Here is a 23,805-nt window from a genome sequence, read left to right as displayed (position 1 = left end):
CTCACTGTCTTCCATCTCCGTCGTTCTTAAACCCATACCTCAAGCAGTGTACTGTAGCTGCATTTTATAGTCTACAAAATCCACTGCAGTAACTCACTGTCTTCCATCTCCGTAGTTTTTAAACCCATACCTCAAGCAGTGTACTGTAGCTGCATTTTATAGTTTACAAAATTAACTGCAGTAACTCACTGTCTTTCATCTCGGTAGTTTTCAAACCCATACCTCAAGCAGTGTACTGTAGCTGCATTTTATAGTTTACAAAATCCACTGCAGTAACTCACTGTCTTTCATCTCCGTAGTTTTTAAACCCATACCTCAAGCAGTGTACTGTAGCTGCATTTTATAGTTTACAAAATCCACTGCAGTAACTCACTGTCTTTCATCTCGGTAGTTTTCAAACCCATACCTCAAGCACCAATAAGGGTAGGGGCAGCAGAAGTACAGGAACTCCAAGGCCTACAAGCTTTGCACTATCCTGACTTGGAAATAATTCACCATTCCTTTAATTGGTGGGAAATCTGGAACTCCCTCCACAGCAGATTACCTTAATCAAAATTACTGCAGCAGTTTATGAACAAGTCTCACAACCACTTTCTTGAAGACACTTGGGAATGGGTAGTAACAGTGGGCCTTGTTAGCAGTGCCCAATCCCCATAGTGAATGGTTAATGACATTTTTTATTTGTTGAGATTCCTGTTAAAAGCTCTTTATCTCCCCCTTTGTGAATATAGTTAAAGCAACCAATTTCATACAAATGAATGCTAATACTGCCCTGAGGAAGGGTCTCAGTATGAAGTATCATCTGCTCATTCTCTTCCTTGGATGCTGCCTGATCATGTGTGTGAACTGTGGGTTTCCAGCATCTGCAGAATCTCTTGTTTATAATGTGCCCACTCTATCTCCTCCAGTCATAAGTCTGCACACAATGCTTTATTTGCCCTTTTCCCTGTCATTTCCTTCCTTTACCTGATTGTAGAAAATGATGTAACGACAGCTTAACCCATACTTTGTTTGAAAAGGCAATTGCAAAATAGAATAGTTTACATGCAGTATATCAACAATAATTTCAGATGATGCTATATTAGATTTCTACAGTAATAAACTGCCTGGAAGACGTTTCTAAGTAAACAATGTATGCCAAAACTAAAGGCATGAGTAATTGTGCGTGATAAAGCTTGGCAAGTTACAGAATAGTACTCAGCATCCCATTGTTTTCTGAGCTCTGTTTTTGGATGAATTAACAATCGTGTTGCATGGTACCTTTTGTACTTCATCTCTTGTAGCAAACAAAATAACAATGACCTCACTTGGCAATGCCAGAGCGTAGCTGCTACAAATGGTGTTCAAGAAAAGAATGTGGTTATTCTAAAATTAAGTTTATTTTTCTTTTAACCTTTTGACTTCTGCTTCATTCATATTATATTTATAAAATGTGTTTGAATAACTACTGGAAGACCAACAAGCAAAAAAATAGTTTCTTTTAGACAATACTAATCTGGAGCCAGTTTTCAATTACCGTACTCCCTTTTGAAATCTTGAGGGAGGATTTGCTAGCAAATACCTTTCACCTTTTAAATTGCTTTAGAAACCACAAAGTTGCACTTTACCATTGATGCACATAGGAAGTCTTTGTAAAAGGAAAAGTAACTGGGTGGTATCATTGACTTGAACTTTGCTCTTGTCACTCAGTTTGCTGTGATTTAACAACACAAGTCCTTAGTTTGTAATGGTTTGGAAATGGATTAATCAAGGACACCCAACACAGATCTAAGACTGATCATCATAAACTTGTTTCGGTTTCATTAAAGACCACATAGTAAATTATCTGTGCTCATGTATTTTGTGATCTGAAAAGGTTCACTTTGTCTCAGTTATCTGAAAAATAAAAGGGTCCTATAGATGGAAGATAAGAACCTTACTTTGGGATGAATTGTGCTGCTTGGGCAGTACCTTTTGATGTGCATCTCCCTTTAGCTATAACTAATTATGCATAATCTCAATTTGATGACAAAAAGTGGAAAGTTTGAAATTACTAGAATGCAGAAATATACAGAAAGTTGTCATTGAATGTAATTGAGTTAAATTGTGTATATTCTTGAACTGAAGACAGAAGATGCAAATATAAAATTTATGATGAATTAGTAAATGCAGAATAAAACCTTCTGGATGACATTCAATCAGAACCTAGTTTAGTATTGCTAGCATATGTCATGAAATTTGTTGCTTTGTGGCAGCAGTACTTTGCAATACATAATAATAAAACTATAAATGACAATGAGAAGTATAATAAACAATTAGCGCAAAATGAAGGGGAGAATACTGAGGAAATATTCGCGGGTTCATTTTACATTTAGAAATCTGATCAGTGGAGAGTGATGGGATAGGGTTTCAGTGTAACATTTTCTGCCGTTTAGTGTTGAAATTTGGTAGAGATCCTTGAAATTGTTAAATTAATTTTGAAGACTCTATTTTGGAGGTCTTGTCAATTAAAATTTTTTTGATATAGTAAAATTGCTTGGCATTCCCTTGGGGGGAAAAAGTTGGATAAATACTTCAAGGCAAGGTAATTGTGAGTTCAGAAACAAAGGGGTTAAGGCAGCTTTTATTAACACCTGGTTCTAAGTGGTAACATTTTTTAGTGTATTGTATAACCATCAGATGAGTACCTATAACTCTAAATTTATACCTCTTTTCACAGCTGGTCAGTCTGCTGCTGATTGGAATTGCAGCATGGGGTAAAACCTTTGGACTCGTTACGAGCTTCTCTGTCGTTGCTGGAGTGATTGGCGTGGGAATCTTTCTCTTTCTTATTGCTTTGATTGGACTGCTGGGAGCAATTAAACACCACCAAGTGTTGCTGTTTTTTGTATCCTTTTAAACAGAATAATATTAACTAAATATTTTAATTTGTGAGTATGCTGTGCCTTTTTATTTATCTTCTGCTAGTAATCTGCTAACATTTATGCCTGCGTACAAAATATATTTAAGCAAAAATGAGGGGAGGAGGGAAAAACTTTACTCGGTAGCATACAGTCTTTGTGTTACGACAGGGTTCCATTCTTGAGAACTGTTTACAATCTGAAAAATAAACTGGAAATAAACAGAAACATTGTGCGGAAGGGGATTACAGAGCAAGCGGTAATAGAGGAAGCAAGAAGAGGCAGCCTTGCTGACTCGGTGAGTCTACAGGGTGCTCCCAGTCTCTGGTTGTTGTGACTATTGGCAGTCTGTGGGAGGTGAGGTGGGGGGCTCCATGGAGGTGACGTGTGAAGAAAGCAGGCCTGTGGAAGTGAAATGTTTACAGCTAGCAGAGATGCCTGCAGCTTGACAGCAGCCAATAGATCCATTCCCTTCCAAGTCTGTCCATCCATCCCTCTAGTCTTTCAAATGTCTAATGTCTATAAGCCAGGGAGGCACTGCAAGGTGCTAAGGCCTGGAGCAGGTCAAGAATTGATTTCTTTGGAACATGAATTCATGTCTCCAGCTAAGACTGATGTGATAATCTTGGTGTTTTAGAAAAGAACAACAACATAAACACTTGGTGTTTGTATGGTTACAATCAAATTCCTGGCATTATCCATCATAATGCTGTGGAAATGACAAAAATACATAGACTTAATAGATGCTCCTTTGATAAAGGCATATTTCTTGCCCTGAGCATATGCTGGCATTTGCAGCTCCCCCCCACCCCCCGTGTTCCTAATGTGCAATTGTCTGTATCAAAAATATTTCCAATATGGGAAATAGTTGAAGACGTACACCAAAAGACTGCAGATACTAGAACCTGGTGTAAAGCTTAAGGTAAACCTTGGGGAGCTTCAGGTGAAGGAGCCCTTGGGAGGCAGTGATTACAATATAATCAAATTTGCTTTGCAGTTTGAGCTAAAGTCAGATGTATCAGTATTACAATAGAGTAAATGAAATGATTGAGGCATGAGAGATAAGCTGGCTAAAGTTGATTGGAAGGGGACACTAGCAGGAATGATAGGAGATCAGCAGTGGCTGGAGTTTCTAGAGCAATTCGGGGGGTGCACGACAGATACGTCGCTAAGATGAAGAAGTATTCTAAAGGGAGGATGAGGCAACCATGGCTGACAAGGGAAGTCAAAGGCGGTATAAAAGCAAAAGACGGCATATAATAGGGCAAAAATTAGTGGGAAGTTAGAAGTTTGGCAAGTCTTTCAAAAGCAACAGAAGGCAACTAAACAGCCAAAAGGAGAGAAAAGATTAAATATGAAAGTACTGTAAGTCGATAATATAAAAGAAGATACCAAAGGTATATTTCAGAAATATAAAGTGTAAAATAGAGGAGAGGATAGATATTGGACTGCTGGAAAATGATGATGGAGAGGTAGTAATGGGAGATGGGGGGGGGGGGAGAACAAAGAAATGACAGAAGAACACTGCGAAAGACAGTAGCAGAAATTCAAGTGTTTTGGGGGCAGAAGTGATTGTAGTTACTATTAATAAGAAGGTGCTTGGAAAGCTGAAAGGTCTGAAGTTAGATAAGTCAACTGGACCAGATGGCCTACACCCCATTCTGAAAGAGCTTGTGGGGGCATTGGAGTGATCTTTCAAGCATCACTAGATTCTGAAGTGGCTCTATTGGACTGGAAATCTGCAAATGTCATTCCACTCTTTAAGAAAGGAGGGAGGCACAAGAAAGGAAATTATAGGCCTGTCTTCAGTGGTTGGGAAAATGTTGGAATCTGTTAAGTATGAGGTTTTGGGGTACTTGAAGGCACATGATTAAAAATAGGCCAAGGACAGCATGGTTTCTTTAAGGAGAAATCTTGTCGAGAAATCTGTTGGAATTCTTTGAGGAAATAACAAGTAGGAAAATAAAGGAGAGTCAGAGTTCTTTTTCCACTTAGATTTTCAAAAGGCCTTTGACGAAGTGCCACACAAGGCTGCTTAACGTGGTAAGAGCCCATGGTATTACAGGAAAGATACTATCATGTATAGAAGATTGGCTGACCAGCAAGAGGCAAAGATTGGGAATAAAGGGGGGCCTTTTCTATTTGGCTGCTGTTGACTGGTGGTTTTCTGCAGGGGTCCGTGTTGGGACCACTTCTTTTCATGTTATATGTCAGTGATCTGGATGATGGAATTGATGGCTTTGTGGCAAAGTTTGCAGACAATACAAAGGGGCAAGTAGTACTGAAGAAGCAGGGAGTCTGTAGAAGGACAAATTAGGAGAATGGGCAAAGAGGTGGCAGATGGAATATGGTGGGGGGAAGTGTATGGTCATGTACTTTGGTAGAAGGAATAAACGCATAAGATTATTTTCTAAATGGGTAGAAAATTCAGAAATCCGAGGTGCAAAGGGATTTAGGAGTCCTTGTGCAATATTCCTAAAGATTAACTTGCAAGTTGAGTCAGTGGCAAGGAAGGCAAATGCAATGTTAGCGTTCATTTCAAGAGTACTATAATAGAAAACCAAGAATGTAATGCTGAGGCTTTTTAAGGCATTGGTCAGAGTGCTCTTGGAGTATTGTGAGCAGTTTTGGACCACTTATCTAAGAAAGGATAGGATGGCATTGGGGAGGATACAGAGGTACATGAGAATAATCTGGGAAATGAAAAGGTTATCTGTGAAGAGCATTTAGTGGCTCTGGGCCTGTAATCGCTGGAGTTTAGAAGAATGAGGGAATCTCATTGAGATCTGTTAAACATTGAAAGGCCTAGATAGAGTGGTTGTGGGGATGATTCCTGTAGTTGGGGAGTCTCGGACCAAAAGCACAGCGTTAGAATAGAAGAATGTCCTTTAGAACAGAGATGAGGATGAATCTCTGTAGCCAAGGTGTGGTGAATTTGTTGAAATCCTCGCCACAGGTGGCTGTGGAGACCAAATAATTGGGTATCTTTAAAATGATGGGTGATAGGTTCTTGGATTAGTTAGGGTATCAAAGGTTGTAGGAAGAAGGCAGGAGAATGGTGTTGAGATGGATTATAAATCAACCATGATAGAATGGTGGAGATGATCCAATTAGCCAAATGGCTTAATTCTGCTCCTATGTCTTATGGTCTTAGACTAGGATTGGAACAAAGATAGCTACACATCTCCAATGAAATGTAGGTGTAAGTAGGGCCAACAGTATATGACTGTGTAAGACAACATCTTTTGATTTTGTTTTAAGAAGGTGAGTTGAATCAAAAGAGAAGTATTCCAAAGTAAGTAATTGTTCTGCAAGGCAGCCCATAGCATTAGCAAAGGGGAATTGTTTGGATTTAAATTATAGAGAAGTGTAAAGAGCCCAAGCCCTTCCTGATGGGGAGTAGAACTGCAAAGGGATTGAACGTCTCTGGTGAACATGAGGGTGTGGGGGCCACAGAATTGGAAATCATGAAAACGGAAGCAATCATGCAAGGTATCCAGGGCATATGTGGGATGAGACTAGTTGAAGAGAGACAAGATAGGACACTGTGGCACAAAAACAGGTTCTTCAGCCCATCTAGACCATGTTATACCATTAATCTGCTTAGTCTCCTTGATCTCCATAACCCCTCCCATCAATGTATTTATCCAAATTTCTGTTTAATTTTGAAATTGAACCCACATCCACCGCTTCTGTTGGCAGCTCATTCTGCACTCTCGCCATCTTCTGAGTTAAGAAATTCCCCTTCATTTTCTCCTTAAACATTTCATTTTTCACCCTTAACTCATGTCCCCTAGTTGTATTTTCACCCAGCCTTGGTGGAAAATGCTAATTTGCATTTGCCCTATCTATATCCTTCATAATTTTATATACCTCTATCAAATCTCCCCTCATTCTTCTAAGTTCTAGAGAATAAAGACCAAACCTATTCAACCTTGCCCTATAACTCAGGCCCTCAAGACCTGGCAACATAGTAAATTTTTTCTACATTCTGTCAATTGTATTGATATCTTTCCTATAGATAGGTGATCAGAACTGCACATGGTACTCCAAATTGGGTGTCACCAACATCTTGCACAACTTCAACAAAACATCCCAACTCCTGTACTCATGGTTTGATTATGAAGGCCAATGTTCCAAAATCTCTCTTTATCTTTATTGTTAACATATGAAGAGATGAGTTTAGTAGGGCAAGAGCATGCAGAAGTACAGGGCCTGCCAGGTCAGTTCTGTTTCTTCTTGCATCTTGGATGGGAGATAATTCCCCAGCCCATACTGTTCATTTATATCAAGCTGGTAGCTATGGGGGGTTGGGGGAGGAGATCTCCTGAAATTAAGAGATCTATAGTGATATGAAAGAAGTTGCCTGATGGTTGTTGATGGAGTCATGATCAAGGATAGGACTGGCTGAGAGGGTAATAATCCAGACGAGAAATGTCCAGGAGGAAGTGGGGTGTTGGAAACAAGAGAAAAGGTAATCTTTTTGTTTTGCGGGATTGGGGGGCAAAATGGTTTAAAGGACTCCCTACCAAGGAAATAAGCATAGAAACAATGGGAGAGGTTCTCACCGTCATGGTAGGCCCTGAATTCTTCACAGGGATGTGAATACAAGGCCCATGCTGAGGTCAGAGAGGATGGGTAAGAAACAACTGGAGCAGAAGACGGTAATGAGAGGGAAGTTTCAGGTTGGTATTATCAAAGGGAGAATGATGGAGGGGAGGGTGATGGATAGGGAGAGGAGGGTGCCGGATTGAAGGAAGAACTCAAAGATGAGTGGGGAGGGAGGTTTACAGTGCAGTCAGCAGCAGTGGGGTCACCCCCCCCCCCTTAGGGTGTCACGTGGATTGGCATAGAAGCAGGAGAAATGCAAGCCATCTGCCCTTAATGGCATACTTTATCATTCATTATGTTTTGATTTTTAAACACTACTTCTAAACCCTCCAATCCTTGTATCACCAAAGTGCTGTTTCATTTTCTGCAGAAAGTAAATCCTTTTTGCTCATTGTGACTGGGCCTCTTAACAATTTTTCTTGCATTTATTAAAACTGTTCAGTCTCCTTTCTTGCTAAAGGGAATAAAGCATCATCTGCTTTGATTTGTCATCAATTATTATTGCACCCTAGCAAAATTATTATGAGTCATCTTTGCACCCTGTCTTGTGCTGACATATTGCCCTTTCCTGTGCTAAATTGCATGTTGTGCTGTAACTATGTCTGTTTAGTACAGGCAGTCCCCGGGTTACAAATGTCTGACTTATGTACAACTCATACTTACATACGGACTGCCATAAAGCCTATTACATGGAAAATTTGAGTTAAATACAACAGTTCGTAATAACGAACGCACACACTATGTTGTGACGCTCATGAAAACATTGTGAGGCTTCAGCGGTTCATCGGCTCGAGGAAGGAGAATGCTGAGGGATGAAGGAGGACCTTATGGAACTAGAGCAGCAGATGATAGCATTTGAGGAAGAAGAAGACTGGGACCCAGGAAGTCTGGAACCAAAAAAGTTTGTGATGAAAGAGTTAGCTGAAGCCTTTTGTCTCATTGAAGCAGGGATGGCAAAGTTAGAAGAGCAAGATCCTAATACAGAGAGGTTCACCAAAGTTTACCGTGCAGTTACCAGAGACCTCAGCTGCTATGAGGCATTTATGACGAGAAAAAGAAAAGCTCTGTACAAGCCTCCCTTGATGCCTACTTCAAGAAATTGACTCTGGTAGTAAGCCCCACCCTCTCCAGCAGCAGAATCAAACCCTGACTCTCCAGCATCAGGTCCATCATAATGGTACCTCACGAATTCCCTTTCTGGTATGCAAGATATTGATGGAAGCGTATGTAGTTACTTATATTATTTTCATTTTTAGAATCTTTTTATTGATATATAATCTTCAACAGCTATAAAATGATACAAGACTTCAACAGATTAATATGTATACAATTAATAAAGCTGAAGAAAAAAACTTATCTTAAAATATAAAAATGGGAAAAAAATATATATATATAGGAAAAAGAAGGGAAAAAAAAGAACCCCATCTAACTAGGAAAAAAAAACCCATTAGGAATCAACCCCCGGAGCAATACGTTTGACCATCATCTAAATATATTAAAAAATGTCATCAACCGCCATTTCATATTTATAAAGTAAAATAAAATTGGAAGGATGCCATATAACTTAATTCAAATTAAATTATGATATTTGGCAAAAGAAACCCATCTTTTCTCAAAATCAAATCGAGGATCAAAAGTTCTACTAATTTTTTCCAAGCCAAGACGTACCATCACTTGAGAAAACCATTCAATTAATGTAGGGGAAGAAATATCTTTCCATTTTAATAAGATAGCCCTTCTTGCCAGTAGTGTAACAAATACAATTACATGTTGATCTGAAAATGAGATACCCTGAATATGATATGGAACTATTCCAAATAGAATAGTCAATCTATTAGGTTGTAAAGTAATTTTCAAAGCTTTAGAGATTGTAGAAAATAAAGATTTCCAGAATGATTTTAATGCAGAACATGACCAGAACATATGTGACAAAGTAGCTACTTCAGTTTTACATCTATCGCAATAGTTATCTATACTAGGAAATATTTTAGATAGTCTCTCCTTTGTTAAGTAATATCGGTGTACAATTTTAAATTGAATTAAAGAATGGTTGGCACATACAGAAGAAGAATTTACATTTTTCAAAACTCGAAGCCAATTTTCATTAACAAAGGTCATATTAAGTTCTCTCTCCCAATCTTGTTTAATCTTTAGTAATAGGTTCTCTTTTTGTAGCAAAAATAAATTATAAATTCTACTAATGGAACCTTTCACTAAGGGATTCAGTTTCAAAATGGTATCCAACAAATCAGATTCTTGTAAATATGGAATCTTAGGTAAATATTGTTGTAAAAAATGTCTAACCTAAAAATATTGCAAAAATGTGTATGAGCAAGAGAATATTTGTTAATTATCTCCTCAAAAGTCATCAATCGACCATCACAAAATAAATCTGTAAATGAATGAATTCCTTTATTTTTCCATAGAAGAAAAATGGGGTCAGTTGTTGAAGGTTTAAATGAAAAGTTTCGATATAAAAAAAACTAGATAACTTAAATTGTTTAAAAATTACGAAACTGAACCCAAACCCGTAGGGATTGCTTAATAACCGGATAGAGATTTAAATTTGGAATTTTAGAGAGCTATAAAGGTAATGGAGCTCCTAAAATTGAAGTTAAATGAAATTGTTTAACAGCTTTTAATTCCAAATCAACTCATAATGGTTTTTGGTTCTTATTGAGCCAATATAACCAAAAACATAATTGTCTAATATTCACAGCCCAATAATATCCTTCAATAGGATATGTTAGTAATAAATTATACTGTGATTGTAATTCTACTCTTCTTTTAAATGAAACAACATTTGGAGAGATTGCATTGATGTTATCTAATTCTTTAATTTGTTTAGAGATTTTATCTAATTCCAGTCTTGTTTGTTTGTTCAGTTTAGCTATATATGAAATAATTTGACCGCGTAGATAAGCTTTTAATGTATCCCAAATTACTAACTTAGAGACGTTTCCCATATTATTAAAGAGAAAAAAACTCTTATCTGAGCTTCGATAAACTCAACAAATTCCGAACTTTGTAATAAATGTTCTGGAAAACGCCAAAATGATCTGGTAGAAACAACATCTTTCAGTTCAAATATTAAGTTTAAAGGAGCATGTTCAGAAATAGCAATTGCATCATACTCACATTTCTGAACATTGAATAAAAGTCGAGGGTCAACTATAAAATAGTTGATTGTTGAATATTTATTATGAACTTGTGAAAAAAAGGAGTATTCTCTATCACTAGGGTGCATATGCCTCCAGATCTCAATTAAACCGTAATCAATTAAAAAGGAATTAATAAGTGATGCAGAACGATTAGGAAGTTGATATTTGGATGATGTCTTATCCATTAAAGGATTTAGACAAGTATTAAGATCACCACCCATTAATAACATATATTCATTTAAATCGGGTAATAGAGCAAAAACAGTTTTAAAAAATGAAGGATCATCAACATTTGGTCCATAAATATTAACCAAAGCCATTTTCCTATTACAAATCATTCCTTTAACAATCAAAAATCTACCATTAATATCAGCTATAATATCCTCCTGATTAAAAGGAATATTGGCATCAATAAAAATAGAAACACCCCTAGTTTTACTCTGGGAATTTGTGTGAAACTGAGGACCCTTCCAAAATTTAAAAAATCGATTTTTATCACATAACCTGATATGCGTCTCTTGAGCAAAGATTATATCAGGCTGGAATCGGTTAATAACTTTAAATGTTTTCTTATGCTTAATAGGATGATTCCAACCGCGAACATTCCAAGTTAAAACATTTAGCTGTTTAGATATCATCATGGAACTTTGTATCTAAAAATAATAGTTAGACGCATGTCAGGCTAGGGTAGTTGAAAATGGCGGAGATGAACAACAACAAAAATAATTGGCGTATGCTCCGGGTTTCCACAATGGGGGGGGGAAAAAAGATAAAAAATCCCACCCAAACTACAAAGCCCAGAAACAAGTCAATATTAATCGACACAAGCCCGTAGTTACTTATATTATTACTGTATTATTATGTATTGTATTACTATGTTTAAGATGTTTTAGTATATTTGGAAGTGTTTCTTAAGTGTTTTATATTCATAGAAAGGTAGAATATATATTTATATACCAAGACAAAACATTTGACTAACTGATGCTAAATAAGACTGGATGTATCTGTTCTGACTTGCGTACAAATCCGACTTAAGGACAGACTTAGGAACCAATCTTGTTGTAACCCGGGGACTGCCTGTATTTCATATGGTTCTAGTATGGCCTCCCTATTCCTTGTGCCTTGTATTCCAAGCTTCAACTAAAAAAGTCTAGAGTCCAAAATGTCTTCATAATCATCCTACTGTTTGACTCCTTCTCTGTGTGTGCATTCTGTACACATCTCTGTAACTTCCCATTTATAATGTATATCCTTGCTTGTTTTGCTTTTCCGAATGCATATTTTGTAACTAAATATAACTTTATTTGCTATTTCACACTCCCTCATGCTATCATCACACTTTGATTTAAAAACATTCATTCAATGATCCAATAGCCTTAAAAGATGCAAAGGTTAAGATTTCAGTTTTACTTATTTGCCTGATGCAGTAACAAGAGTTTGACTGCTTTGTTTTCTTTATTTAAAAACAAAGTTGCCAAAGAAGGTTGGATACTATATTTTTAATCTTGGAGCAGAAAGAGTAGTGGAAAGAATTGGAATGGTAGTTTGATAAAGTATGTATATTACTGCACTATGAATATCAGAAGGTGAGCATAACATTTTTTTTCCTTGACTGCTGCCTATTAGTATATGATCATTCTGTTCTTGGTGTTTGTAGTTCAGTTCTCTATCTCCTGTGCAAGCCTCGCACTCAATGAGAATCAACAGGTGAGGAAATTCATTGATCTTTTTTCTTCATTTCACAAGTTCAGAAAAGATCTTTAAGTTCTCTTTTATATTGTTTTAATCTAACCTTTTTATGTATCTATGCATTGGATTTAATAACATGTTTTATGGTGGTGTTAAGTGCCGATTTTCCTTAGATCCCGAAAGGTGGAGGCCTGCACCACGTTGGGAATGCAAGTGTTTGGATTATTGATCCGAGTTGGGGATTGAAATCTTGTCGTGTGAGCTGGGGAATTTAAATTCAGACTCCTAAAGGTTTTTGACTGTTTGGAAATTCTGATAGTTCAACATCTGGCTCCTTTAAATCCAAATCGACAACTCTGGGTCCAGAGTCTGAGCAGGGTATGGAGCTGGGACCTGGAGTGTAGGCTGTGTTTGTAGCAGGGTCCAGACTTGCGGGGCTTGTTTTGATCCTTTATGCTCATCACACAGTTTCCTGCTCTTTTTAAATTCACTAGATTCACAAAAATATATACATCCCTGCAGTACGTTTTCCTGCATGGTGAAATTAAAAAAATAAAATGCTATATTTCTTAGAGTAACATCCAGTGGTCCTAAAAATCTGCTACTTCATTGCCGCTATATACGGTGTCAGATAGATGAATGGAGTTTCACTGTAGTTAAGTGAAAACTGGTATTTTTTCTTTTCCACTCCCCACTCTAGCCCCCTCTTTTAGCTTGTCTCCTCATCTGCCTGTCACATCCTTCAGGTGCCCCTTCTCCTTCCCTTTATCCCACAGTCCAAAACATTAAACTAACTCAAAAGAAAATTACAGAACCAAGAGATGCAAGTAAAGTTTGTTGTTTTTCATTCTTTAAAGTGACATATATCATGTGGTAGCGTCACAGCATCACTTATTTTTGTATATAACCAGTAATAAATTGCTACCAAAAATTTGAGATACAGAATGAAATTTGCTCTTGTCCTCAAGTAAGCTATACAACATAATAACTTAACACACAATGGGGGTGGGGAGGGGGAAGATGAATTTTGTCCAGGGTTAAGATAATTACAGGAATGATGTTGAAGGTCTTCTATGAACACAATCCCTCCATAATGCAACAATGTACTTATCATGTATTAAGCCAAGGTTATACACCTTTATCAATGTTTAACAATTTACTTATCAATGCATTAACTAGGTGTCAGCAGTGTGTTATCAGTGGTTTCTCACATAACCCCCCTCTGCACCCTTTCTGCTAGGGGCCAGGTTGCCTCATCTCTGGACTTTGGAAATGTGAGAGTCCAATTAATTAACTTGTGTAAGTTTCCAGCAATCATAAAAGGGTGAATATGGATAGGAAGTTCTCCCTTGAGAGAGTCAATGGCTAGGGGGTTATTGTTTTTTTTTAAATAAAAAAATAGTTTATTTAAGACTTTATTTCTGAGGATGATGAGTCTTTGGCAATCTTTTCCTCAAAGCATGCCTTTGCATATTTTAAAGACATTGTTGTTAAACACAAGGGCAAGAAGTCACTGAGTTAGTAAAAATACATTGGGATTACGATCAGATCAACCATGATCATACTGAATGGTGAAGCAGGCTTGAGGGGCAAGTGGCTGACTTCTGTGCTTAATTTGTATGTTCCTATGGAAGCAGTTCAAGAGGAGGCACTAGGAATGAGCAATAAATGCTCTCTTTGCTTTCAACACCCACACTCGCAATCATAACAATCACAATCTAGTATGTACCTAAGAATCCTGTCCGTAATTCTTTGGATCATCTAACTCTCCTATATCGATTCCAAAAGTTTAGCTTTCACCCTACTCCGATTGCTGCTTTGGATTTTAACGCTCTTCAGTGGTTTGTGTTTCATTAGTCTTCACTGCTGTTCTGAGAGAACAGTGCTGCACACTGAATTCTAGAGCTGTTACGGACCTCTGCTACATCCAGAGTATACCTCTGCTAAGCGTTTATTTTTATTGGGCTATTTCCAGAGTAGTTCCTGTGATGCTAGACAGGTTTCATTTCTTAACTAAGCCTGTTACTAGATTTCCAACAGATGCCCCTTGATTTTCAAACCTGGCCTATTGATAACCCTAACATGACTTCATTTCATCTACAAGCTAAATTTATTTTTTGATCATCAGTCTCTTTCATATAATGTTAGCCCTTTTTAGTTTGCTTAGATACATCAGATTAAGATCAAAACAAACTAACATGGGTATTGTCTTTTGGATGTGACAATTAAGTTGAAACATTACGTGTTTTAAAATGTTGTTAATTTTTAGTGATGTTGTGAGTGATGCATCTTACAAACACTGGCTTCTATCCCAGTGATTTGACAGCAAAGTAACTTTTTTTTTTGCTTTCAGAATCATTTTCTGGAAGTGGGATGGAACAAATCGGTAGAAACCAGAGGAGATGTGGAGGGCTATCTAAACTGCTGTGGATTTAATGAAGTGAACAAAAATGAAACCTGCAAAGCTGTAAGTGTATAAAATGCTGGAAGTAAAATACCAGTCCCTTCATATGTACTATCAAAAAATTAATTTGAATCCATCAAACTAATCTTTGGTATTTTTAATCTAGATCAATTCAGCATAGAACTCAGTTTTGCTCTATATAGCTGGGCAGCACAATGATTGTAATGGCAGAAATCAGAAACAGGTCTCTCAATATCCTAAACTAATAAACCACCTTCTTGGGATGCCATTCCAAGATTCCTCCTTGCCACCTTCACTATGGTTGCAAATGTAGTTAAACTCAGTGACAAGCTGTCCTACTAAACACCTGCAATTTGTTTCTCTCGGGGTATATAATACTTACAATTTGCCATGGCACACAGCCTAGTTTCATACTCTACAGGAACAGTATTAAGATAAACAGCTGAAATTTAAAGTACAGGTAAAGACCAAATTTCAATTTGTTTTTTTGTCATTCTGAACTCTCTGAATAGGAAACTAGACAGTGGTGCCTGTGAAATGTTGATGACTGCAAATACATCATTTAGTTCTGTGGTTGAACAGCTTATTAAAAATTTCTGAAACATGGATCACTATAGGAAAGATGTGGAAGACATAGAAAGGGTGCAGAGGAGATTTACAAGGATGTTGCCTGGATTGGGGAGCATGCCTTATGAGAATAGGTTGAGTGAATTCGGCTTTTTCTCCTTAGAGCGACAGAGGATGAGAGGTGACCGGATAGAGCTGTATAAGATGATGAGAAGCATTGATCATGTGGATAGTCAGAGGCTTTTTCCCAGTGCTGAAATGGTTGCCACAAGAGGACACAGGTTTAAGGTGCTGGGGAGTAGGTACAGAGGAGATGTCAGGGGTAAGTTTTTTTTACTCAGAGAGTGGTAAGTGAATGGAGTGGGCTGCTGGCAACAGTGGTGGAGGTGGATACGATAGGGTCTTTTAAGAAACTTTTGGATAGGTACATGGAGCTTAGAAAAATAGAGGGCTATAGGTAAGCCTAGTAATTTCTGAGGTAGGGACAGATTCGGCACAACTTTGTGGGCCGAAGGGCCTGTACGTGCTGTAGGTTTTCTGTTTCTATGAGGCTTCATTTTGTTTACCCCAATAAGTTTTCCAAGCAAGTGTCTTAGTCAATAAAACCAGAGGCACTTGCATCTTCACCAGAGATCAGTTTCAAGCCTCTAGCTGGCCCTGAGGTGAGTTATAGTTAGAATGGACACTCTCAAATAATATTTGCCTGGATTTGTATTTACTGTAACAACAGGTATGGAATACAGTTGCAATGCAGTATCTTAGTCATAAAGCCATACGACATGGAAATGACCCTCTGGGTTCCCACATCTTGTAGGTACCATTTCACTCAGGTTGAAGGCAAGACTCTGTTGATCAATTAACTAAGAGACAAAGCTGTTGTTTCCCTTGTAGTGGCTAAATAGCAATCACTCACAGGAAATTGGAAAGAGCCTTGATCCAATGAAGCTTCACCTAGCTGATAAAAATGACCAAACCTTGATGAACTACTTTAAGCTAAATGTCTATGTTGAGGTTTTGTAAACAAGCACCAAGTGAAAGGAAATGTGATGGAGACTTCTAGATGGTCAGTGCTCACTGCAAATTGAAGACAATTGCGCATAAAGGCCTTTATTTCTGTGCCAATATGTTTTCATGTGGTGGGGGTGGTGTTAATGGGCTGGTTATGTTTAATTTAAGAGGATACATAGAAACAACAAACTGGTCTGAATGTGTCCTCCAGTGTTTTGCAGTTTTACTGATTCCAATGTGATGTGAACATGTATTAATTTCTTATGTTCTTAGGAGATCTTGCCTGATTCCAAAGTTAACTATCCTCTCTTGAGGTTTTAAGAAATACAAGATAAATTGTTCACTGTTAATTACAGCAAATAACTTGGCTTCGGATTCTTCAAAGGGTCTTAACCTTTAAGTACAGTTTGATGTACTTAGCAGATAGTTAAGGTCCTTCAAAAATCAGAAGCCAAGTTATTTTATGTGAATTGCACGCTAGTAATACTCAAGCTTGGTACCATTGAGGACAAAGTGGAGGTCTTGTTTGAAATTAACTGGAAATATCACTCCTTTTCCACTGTGACTGTGGTGTGTATTTTCAGCAAGTTGTATTACAAAATAATCACCTAGGTTGCTTCAGAGGTACCTTCCCATAGCCTCCTATTGCCTGTAGACAAAGGCAAAGCGCACCTGAACTCTGAAGTCTGCAAATTCCCTTCCAAATTGCACACTATTCTGCCTTTCAAATAATTTTGCTCTTCACTGTTGCTGAGTTTAAGTATTTGCCAGTCCTCAATGAGCATCATTTTAAGGGCATTTCCACCACATGGGTTGCAACATTTCAGGGGAGCAGGGCACAACATTCTCAAGGACATCCGGGTGGGGAATAAATGCTGCCCTTCCAACCAGTGTTCATCAAATGGTGAGACATTCCCACCGCAAAGGAGGGAAAATCTTTCCAACAAGATTGATAGAGAATTATTTTCAGAGGTGCATATTTCACGAATGAAAGCTTTTAAATATGAATATATTTTAAATATGATCTCTGCTTCTTTGTTTTTCCAGCATTGTGTCAATAACTGTAAACCATGTGGACCAATCCTAAGAACCTATGCTGGCGAAGTACTGAGATTTGTCGGTGGTATAGGTCTCTTCTTCAGCTTCACTGAGGTCAGTAAAAGTTCCTTTTGAAGGAACTTAATTTAAAGAAGCAGCTCAATCTTTTTAAAAACTTGAAGCAGTTTCAATTCATTCTTACCTAAAATTGTGTTTTTATTTCGAGCGTCACAGAGCAATTTTAGTGTATCTGCATAGGAAAGTGAAAACAAAATTCGAAGTTAAACTTCAAGTAATAATCAATTAAAATACATTTCTCAAATTATTTTGAACTTCTTTGTACCTTTGACAATTATATTGGAAAATTTGCCCACTGATTCTCTACCAGAATTATTGTTGTACCATTATCACATTCAGAGATCAGAATCAGATTTATTATCTCTGAATTGTATAAGGGTAAATGTTTGTTTTTTCTGCAGCAGTAGAACAGTTCAAAGATAAAAATTTAAACTATAAAATAAACAAAAAGAACAATGCCGTGTTGTTCACGGTGACAAATTCCATTAGAGAAAATTAGTTTTAAACAATGTATTCATTGTTTTAATTTAATAATTTACTCATCTAATACTTTGTCTTTGAATATTAGAAGTCAGTCTGTGGAAAATTTAACTCCAATTAGTGTGAGGTAGAAGTCATTTTAGCCATTGCTTCAAGTGAACCAAGATCTTTATCCGCCTTCTAATCTGGTAACTTCTCTGTCAATATGTAATTTCACTGTAATAAACAGTGTTTTATTTCTTCAAATACAATGAAAATTTGAAATTCATTTGTACATTTCCTAATTACTAAAACATGCCAACATTAATTTGTCACACAGAATGATTAGAGCATTTTAGTGCACTAGAAACATAGAACATAGAAACATAGAAAACCTACAGAAACATACAGGCCCTTTGGCCCACAAAGCTCTGCCAAACATGCCCTTACCTGGGAAATTACCTAGGGTTACCCATAGCCCTCTGTTTTCTCTGAGCTCCATTTATCTGTCCAGGAGTCTCTTAAAAGACCCTGTCGTATCCGCCTCTGCCAGAACTCTTATGGTCCCTGAGCCTGTTATGTTGTTGTTCAGTTGTTTAGTTGAGTCTGACTCTTTGTGACTTCATGGACCATAGGGTCCATGGGGTCCTCATGGCAAGATACAGAAGCAGATTGCCAGGCCTGTTTTCCACGCAGACACTGCTGCTGCCCAGGTTGGGACTCAGCTGGGTTTGAACTCAGGACCATCTGCCTTGAAGTCCAGTGCTGATGCCACTACACCACCAGCCAGCCACTGTTGATATAATTGCTACATTAAATTAATCTTTCTGGAAAAAATTATTTTGTATTTAAAATACAGAAAAGGGAGAGCATATGTATACCACATGCAGTGATTTGGGTAATTATTACTAAATCTGTTGCCCATGCAGTATGCCTTGTAAAAGTATTCAGCCCCTCTCTTTGTTCACATAACTGAGTATTACAACCAGGGATTTTGATCAATTTCACTGAGAATTTTTATTTGTGAATCACGTGCGCATTTTTCACAGTAGAGTCCCGAAAACAGGGAAAATTGTAAAGCATGAAAAACTAAAAATTCTAAAACTGAAATGTCACCCTTTCAAAAAAAATTCATCTCCCTTTGCTCAGTACTTTGTTGAGTCACCTCTCAGTTATTACAGCCAGTATTCTCTTTGGGTAAGTCTCTGTTAGATTTGCATAATAGGATGGAGCAAGATTTGCCCATTCCTGCTTGCAAAATTGCTTAAGCTGTGTCAGGGTAGTTGTGGAGTGGCAGTGGACAGGTGTGTTGAGGTCTTCCCAGAGATGTTTGATTGGGTTAAATTCAGGATTCTGGCTGGGCCACTCAAAGACGTCAATTTTCTTCATTTGAAGCCACTCCATGGTTCCTCTGGCAGTGTGCTTTGGGTCATTGTCCTGTAGAAAGATAACTGCCTCCCCAACTTAAGATTTCTGGCAGAGGCAAGCTAGCAAGTTTTTACCCAAGATTTCTCTTACTTAGGCAGCATTCATCTTAGAACCATAGAACACTACAGCACAGTACAGGCCCTTCAGCCCTCATGTTGTGTTGACCCATATAATCCTTAAAAAAAAGTACTAAACCCACACTACCCCATAACCCTCCATCTTTCTTTGATCTTGGGAAGATTGATCTTCCCATCAATCCGGACCAATTTTCAGTCCCTACTGCTGAAAATCATCACCGTACCATGATGTTACCTCCACCGTACTTTACAGTAGGGATGGTGTTGCCTGGCTGATGTGCAGCATTAGATTTATGCCGCTTAATGCTAGGCCAAAAATTTCTACTTTGATCTCATCAGATCACAAGACCATCTTCCACATCTTTATGGTGCTTTCTAAGTAATACTTTGCAAAGTAATTATGGACAAGTATATGCTTTTTTTTCCAGCCAGGGCTTCTTCCTTGCCACCCTTCCATAAATACTTTTATTGTTTAAGGTCTTAGAGATTGTGGAACCATGAATTTCATCTCTGGTTGCAGCCATTGACTTCTGCAGCTCAGAGGTTGACTGTTGGTGTCACTACAGCAAGTGTCATTCTTCTCCAGTGACTAGGTTCAGAGGGGTGGCCTGACCTAGTCAGAGTGGCTGAGGTCTCATGTTTTTTCCACTTTTTTATGATGGGCCCTGAGCTCTGTGGTCTGTTTAGGGCCCTTGAGGTGGTCTTGTCCCCTTCCGCAGATTTGTGCTTCTGTATATTATCATTTCTCTGACTAGTTTTGAATACTCATTTGTCTTCATTTTGGTTTGTTGAAATCCTACCATAACTGTTGGACCTTACAGAGAGGGGGGGTATTTATACTTATGAATTCATTGAATACAAGTGATCCTCCAATTTTCTATATCAACAAATTGGGTGAGTTGGTAATGTAGTATATAGTATTGTGCTTGAGGAATGTTAGCCTAGTAATTGCAAAGGGTATGAATACTTTTGCAGCCTTATTTTGGTTTTAAATTTTTAGTAAATTGATTGGTTTTGGAGTTTTTCATTTGATTTGACATGATGCACACTGTTCTGTAGATTACGTCAAAAATACTACAATGTTGTAGTGAGCATTTGGTCCATGATGACAGACAAAAAAAGCTCTTGCAACTCAATAGCCATTTTTACTGTGATTAAACACACAAACAGACTGGGTGCTATGACCCGGGGAGAAAACCCACTCAGTCACATACACATGGGGGATGTGATTATTACACACCCCGGTTACACTCAGGGTCACACACAAGCGAATACATGTATAACCCAAGCTAAAATGTAACAATAAATGAACTGGAACTTCCCACCATAATCCCACAAAAGCATTTTAAAACAAGAACAATAGTGCTGGCCACTAGAAATGCTGTCAACCATATCTTCCCCCAATACTGCCCCTTGCCCTGAGCGCTACACTATATTTAGCAATTATGATAGTAAACTGTAAATAGTTGTGGGGGGATGAATACAGAGCCTTGAAAAAGTATATTTCAAAGTAATGGGCACTTGTTTGTTCATAACTGATCTTAACTGGGCTTTGTAATGTCAGAATCTGTAATAACAATTTGATCTAAAGGCACAAAATGAGAAAACAATTTTTTTTTAAATGCAAGCTCGTTGTTTGTAACCTGTGTATAAATTCAGTTTTTTTTTGTTCCAGAGTAAAATTAATCTAAACTGGGTCTGGATACTACTATTTTTGAACACAAAACCATTGAGTACATTGGATCTCCTTGTAGCATAACTGTTCATATTGTTCTCCCACTTTGAGATGCAAGATAGGCAGTTATCTAATGGCAATGGATGTGAAAATGCTAAAATTACCGTAGATTCCGGACTACAGAGCGCACCTGATTAAAAGCCGCTGGCTCTAATTTTAGAAATAAAATCAATTTTTTACTTGTAAAGGCCGCACCGGATTTTAGGCCGCAGGTGTCCCACGTTGTAATATGAGATATTTACACAGAAAGATATTACACGTGAGGATTTTTTAACTTTTAATTAAATCCATATGGTAACAAAAACAAATACATATTGCAAATGCTTTTTTTCGAACCGTGCCCGTAACGCGGCTACTTTTAAATATACGTTGCGTATACTTCTTTACTGAACAACATTCCAATATCTCCTAACGACTGGTAAAAAATATATATACTGCAGCCTACCAGGAAAAGTTATTGATCGCCTTTAACTTAAAAGCAGCGTTTTGGCTCCGCCGCTCCCCCCCTCCTTTCCGTTTATCGCAAACTGGTATCCCACAAGACGCGGCGAAACCGGGTGTGATGTCATAGCATCCCGCGATGTAGTACAGAAAACAAATATAGTTAAAACTCTTCTAACTTTAACTAGAAAATGAATTACTAAGCGAAAATATTATAAACTAAATAACTGCCATAAAGGCAGCACAATGCTTTTCTTCGAATGTTTTCCATGTTGATGAGGGTGAGTACAAATGACTGATTTACAATAATTTAATTGTGAAAGTGCGCTTGATTTATCGTACAATTTCATTGGACCTCTGTGAACTACTCATCAATTTTATTGGTCTACTGTTACGAGGCAAAATGTTTACGAGGCGGCATGAAAAAAAATAATGCATTAGCCGCTCCGTATTAAAGGCCGCAAAGTTCAAAGCAGTTCAAAATGTGGGAAAAAAGTAGCGGCTTAAAATCCGGAATCTACGGTACTCAAGTGTAATTGTGTCATTGTATTCAAATTGCTTAACGTGAAATAGTATTCATTTTGTTTCACTACACTACCAATAGTAAAACTTGCAAGTATGTTTATTTCAGATTCTGGGAGTTTGGTTAACACACAGATACAGAAACCAGAAAGATCCACGAGCAAATCCAAGTGCATTCCTGTAGGAGGAGTTTTTTGAAATGCCACTCTGCTGGATCATGTGAATTCTGATGCATCCTGTGAATTTGTTATTCAGACTTCCTACAACTCAAATCCCATGATGCTTGCAAGATGTTTTTTTTTTGAAGTGGGATACGAGTTTTCTTTGTTACTTCCTCCTGTTGTAATAAATCTGAGAATGGAACATTTGATCTTTCAGAATTGGAGCAACTCTACTAGTCTGCAGCCTAATCCCAGTTTCAGCACAGGAGAATTTCTTAAAAAGTTGTCTTTCAAAATTACCTTCTTATGCAATCTTTAAAAAAAAAAATCTGCTTTGGCATTAGATATGATTTTCAAAGGAAAAAAAAGGTAATATGCATTATTATTATTAAACATCAAGACCTCCCTCAGAGTATTGCAGTGTAAAACGATGTACTTACCTTTGACTTTTCCATTTTCTGCAAATTATTTTGGCCGAAATTTAAGTTCCTTTTTGATTGGCTGACTACTGCTGCAAATGTTAAACAAGTGAAAATATAAATAAATACAAACATTAATGCAGTTTGTAATTACATAACTGCACCTTGTGGATTTTCAGAAGGTGGATACAGATTTGTCTTCTGTCCAGAACAAAAGAGATTAATACATTTAAGGAATTCTGTGGTCATTGATCTTTTGATTCGCTCTTGGCAATAGTCAACTGAGGAAATGCATTTTTCTGCTGTAGAACCTTTGAGATGTAGAACTACTTGCAGGGGAGCGGGGTGGTGGGAGAGTCTGTTCTGATCATACTGTTTCTGTAGCTTTGAAACTGCTTTTACTTGCCTTTACACCTGCCAGTGTAATGAATGTGAAGTTCTGATGTGATCTGTTCATTGATAAATTTAGTATAATTTAGCTTATGGCTCAGGTTGTTAATATCTTAGTCTATTTACACTGAATTTAGTGCATGTTCTTGGAAATTTAAAAAAAAACTTGTTTTTGCTTTCAGTGCATAGTAAAACTAATTGGAAATGTAGCTGAATTGGAAGCATTACTTAACGTGTTTGTGTAGCAATTTTTTTCTCTGCATGTGATTGAGGAATTGTTTATTCAGTTATTTAAAATATTGTCCAATTGTATACAATAGCCTTTTAAAATTGAGTAAATTTGGTAGCTTGGTATTTCAGCAAGTGTACAAGTCAAATCATTGGTCATTTGTAACACTGGAATGGAACTGATTTAAAATATTGTAATGTGGAGAATGTGACATTAATGGGATGAGTAAATTTTTGGAGACAATGGATAAATTGTGGATGCTAACCATTAAAATATCACATGTGGATGAGTGAATTGAATCTCTGTTCTTTGCATTTAACCACTGTGTATTCTTGCAGTTTCCGAAGGGTTTCGGCCCAAAACGTCAATTGCACTTTCTTCCATAGGTGCTGCCTGGCCTGCTGAGTTCCTCCAGCATCAATCCATGTCCTCTACTATCGAGATTAAGATGAAGTGTCAGGTTGGAAGAACAACGCCTCATATTCCGT

General features: G+C 37.5%; 1 protein-coding gene across 1 annotated transcript in view; it reads left to right on the top strand.

The window, feature by feature from the left end:
* Nucleotides 1–23,611, top strand: part of tspan13a (tetraspanin 13a) — a 49,262-nt gene extending 25,651 nt beyond the window's left edge. Inside the window, exons 2-6 of the mRNA XM_073054114.1 lie at nucleotides 2,699–2,866; nucleotides 12,278–12,358; nucleotides 14,694–14,807; nucleotides 17,388–17,492; nucleotides 22,228–23,611. Of these exons, the coding sequence (XP_072910215.1) occupies nucleotides 2,699–2,866; nucleotides 12,278–12,358; nucleotides 14,694–14,807; nucleotides 17,388–17,492; nucleotides 22,228–22,302 (543 nt within the window). The 3' untranslated portion in view covers nucleotides 22,303–23,611. The remainder of the gene's footprint in view (nucleotides 1–2,698; nucleotides 2,867–12,277; nucleotides 12,359–14,693; nucleotides 14,808–17,387; nucleotides 17,493–22,227) is intronic.
* The last annotated feature ends 194 nt before the right edge of the window (nucleotides 23,612–23,805 follow it).

The sequence above is a fragment of the Hemitrygon akajei genome, chromosome 8 (assembly GCF_048418815.1).
Source record: "Hemitrygon akajei chromosome 8, sHemAka1.3, whole genome shotgun sequence".
NCBI lineage: Eukaryota > Metazoa > Chordata > Chondrichthyes > Myliobatiformes > Dasyatidae > Hemitrygon > Hemitrygon akajei.
The sequence above is the reverse complement of the archived record's forward strand: the minus strand, read 5'-3'. Positions and strand labels throughout refer to the sequence as shown.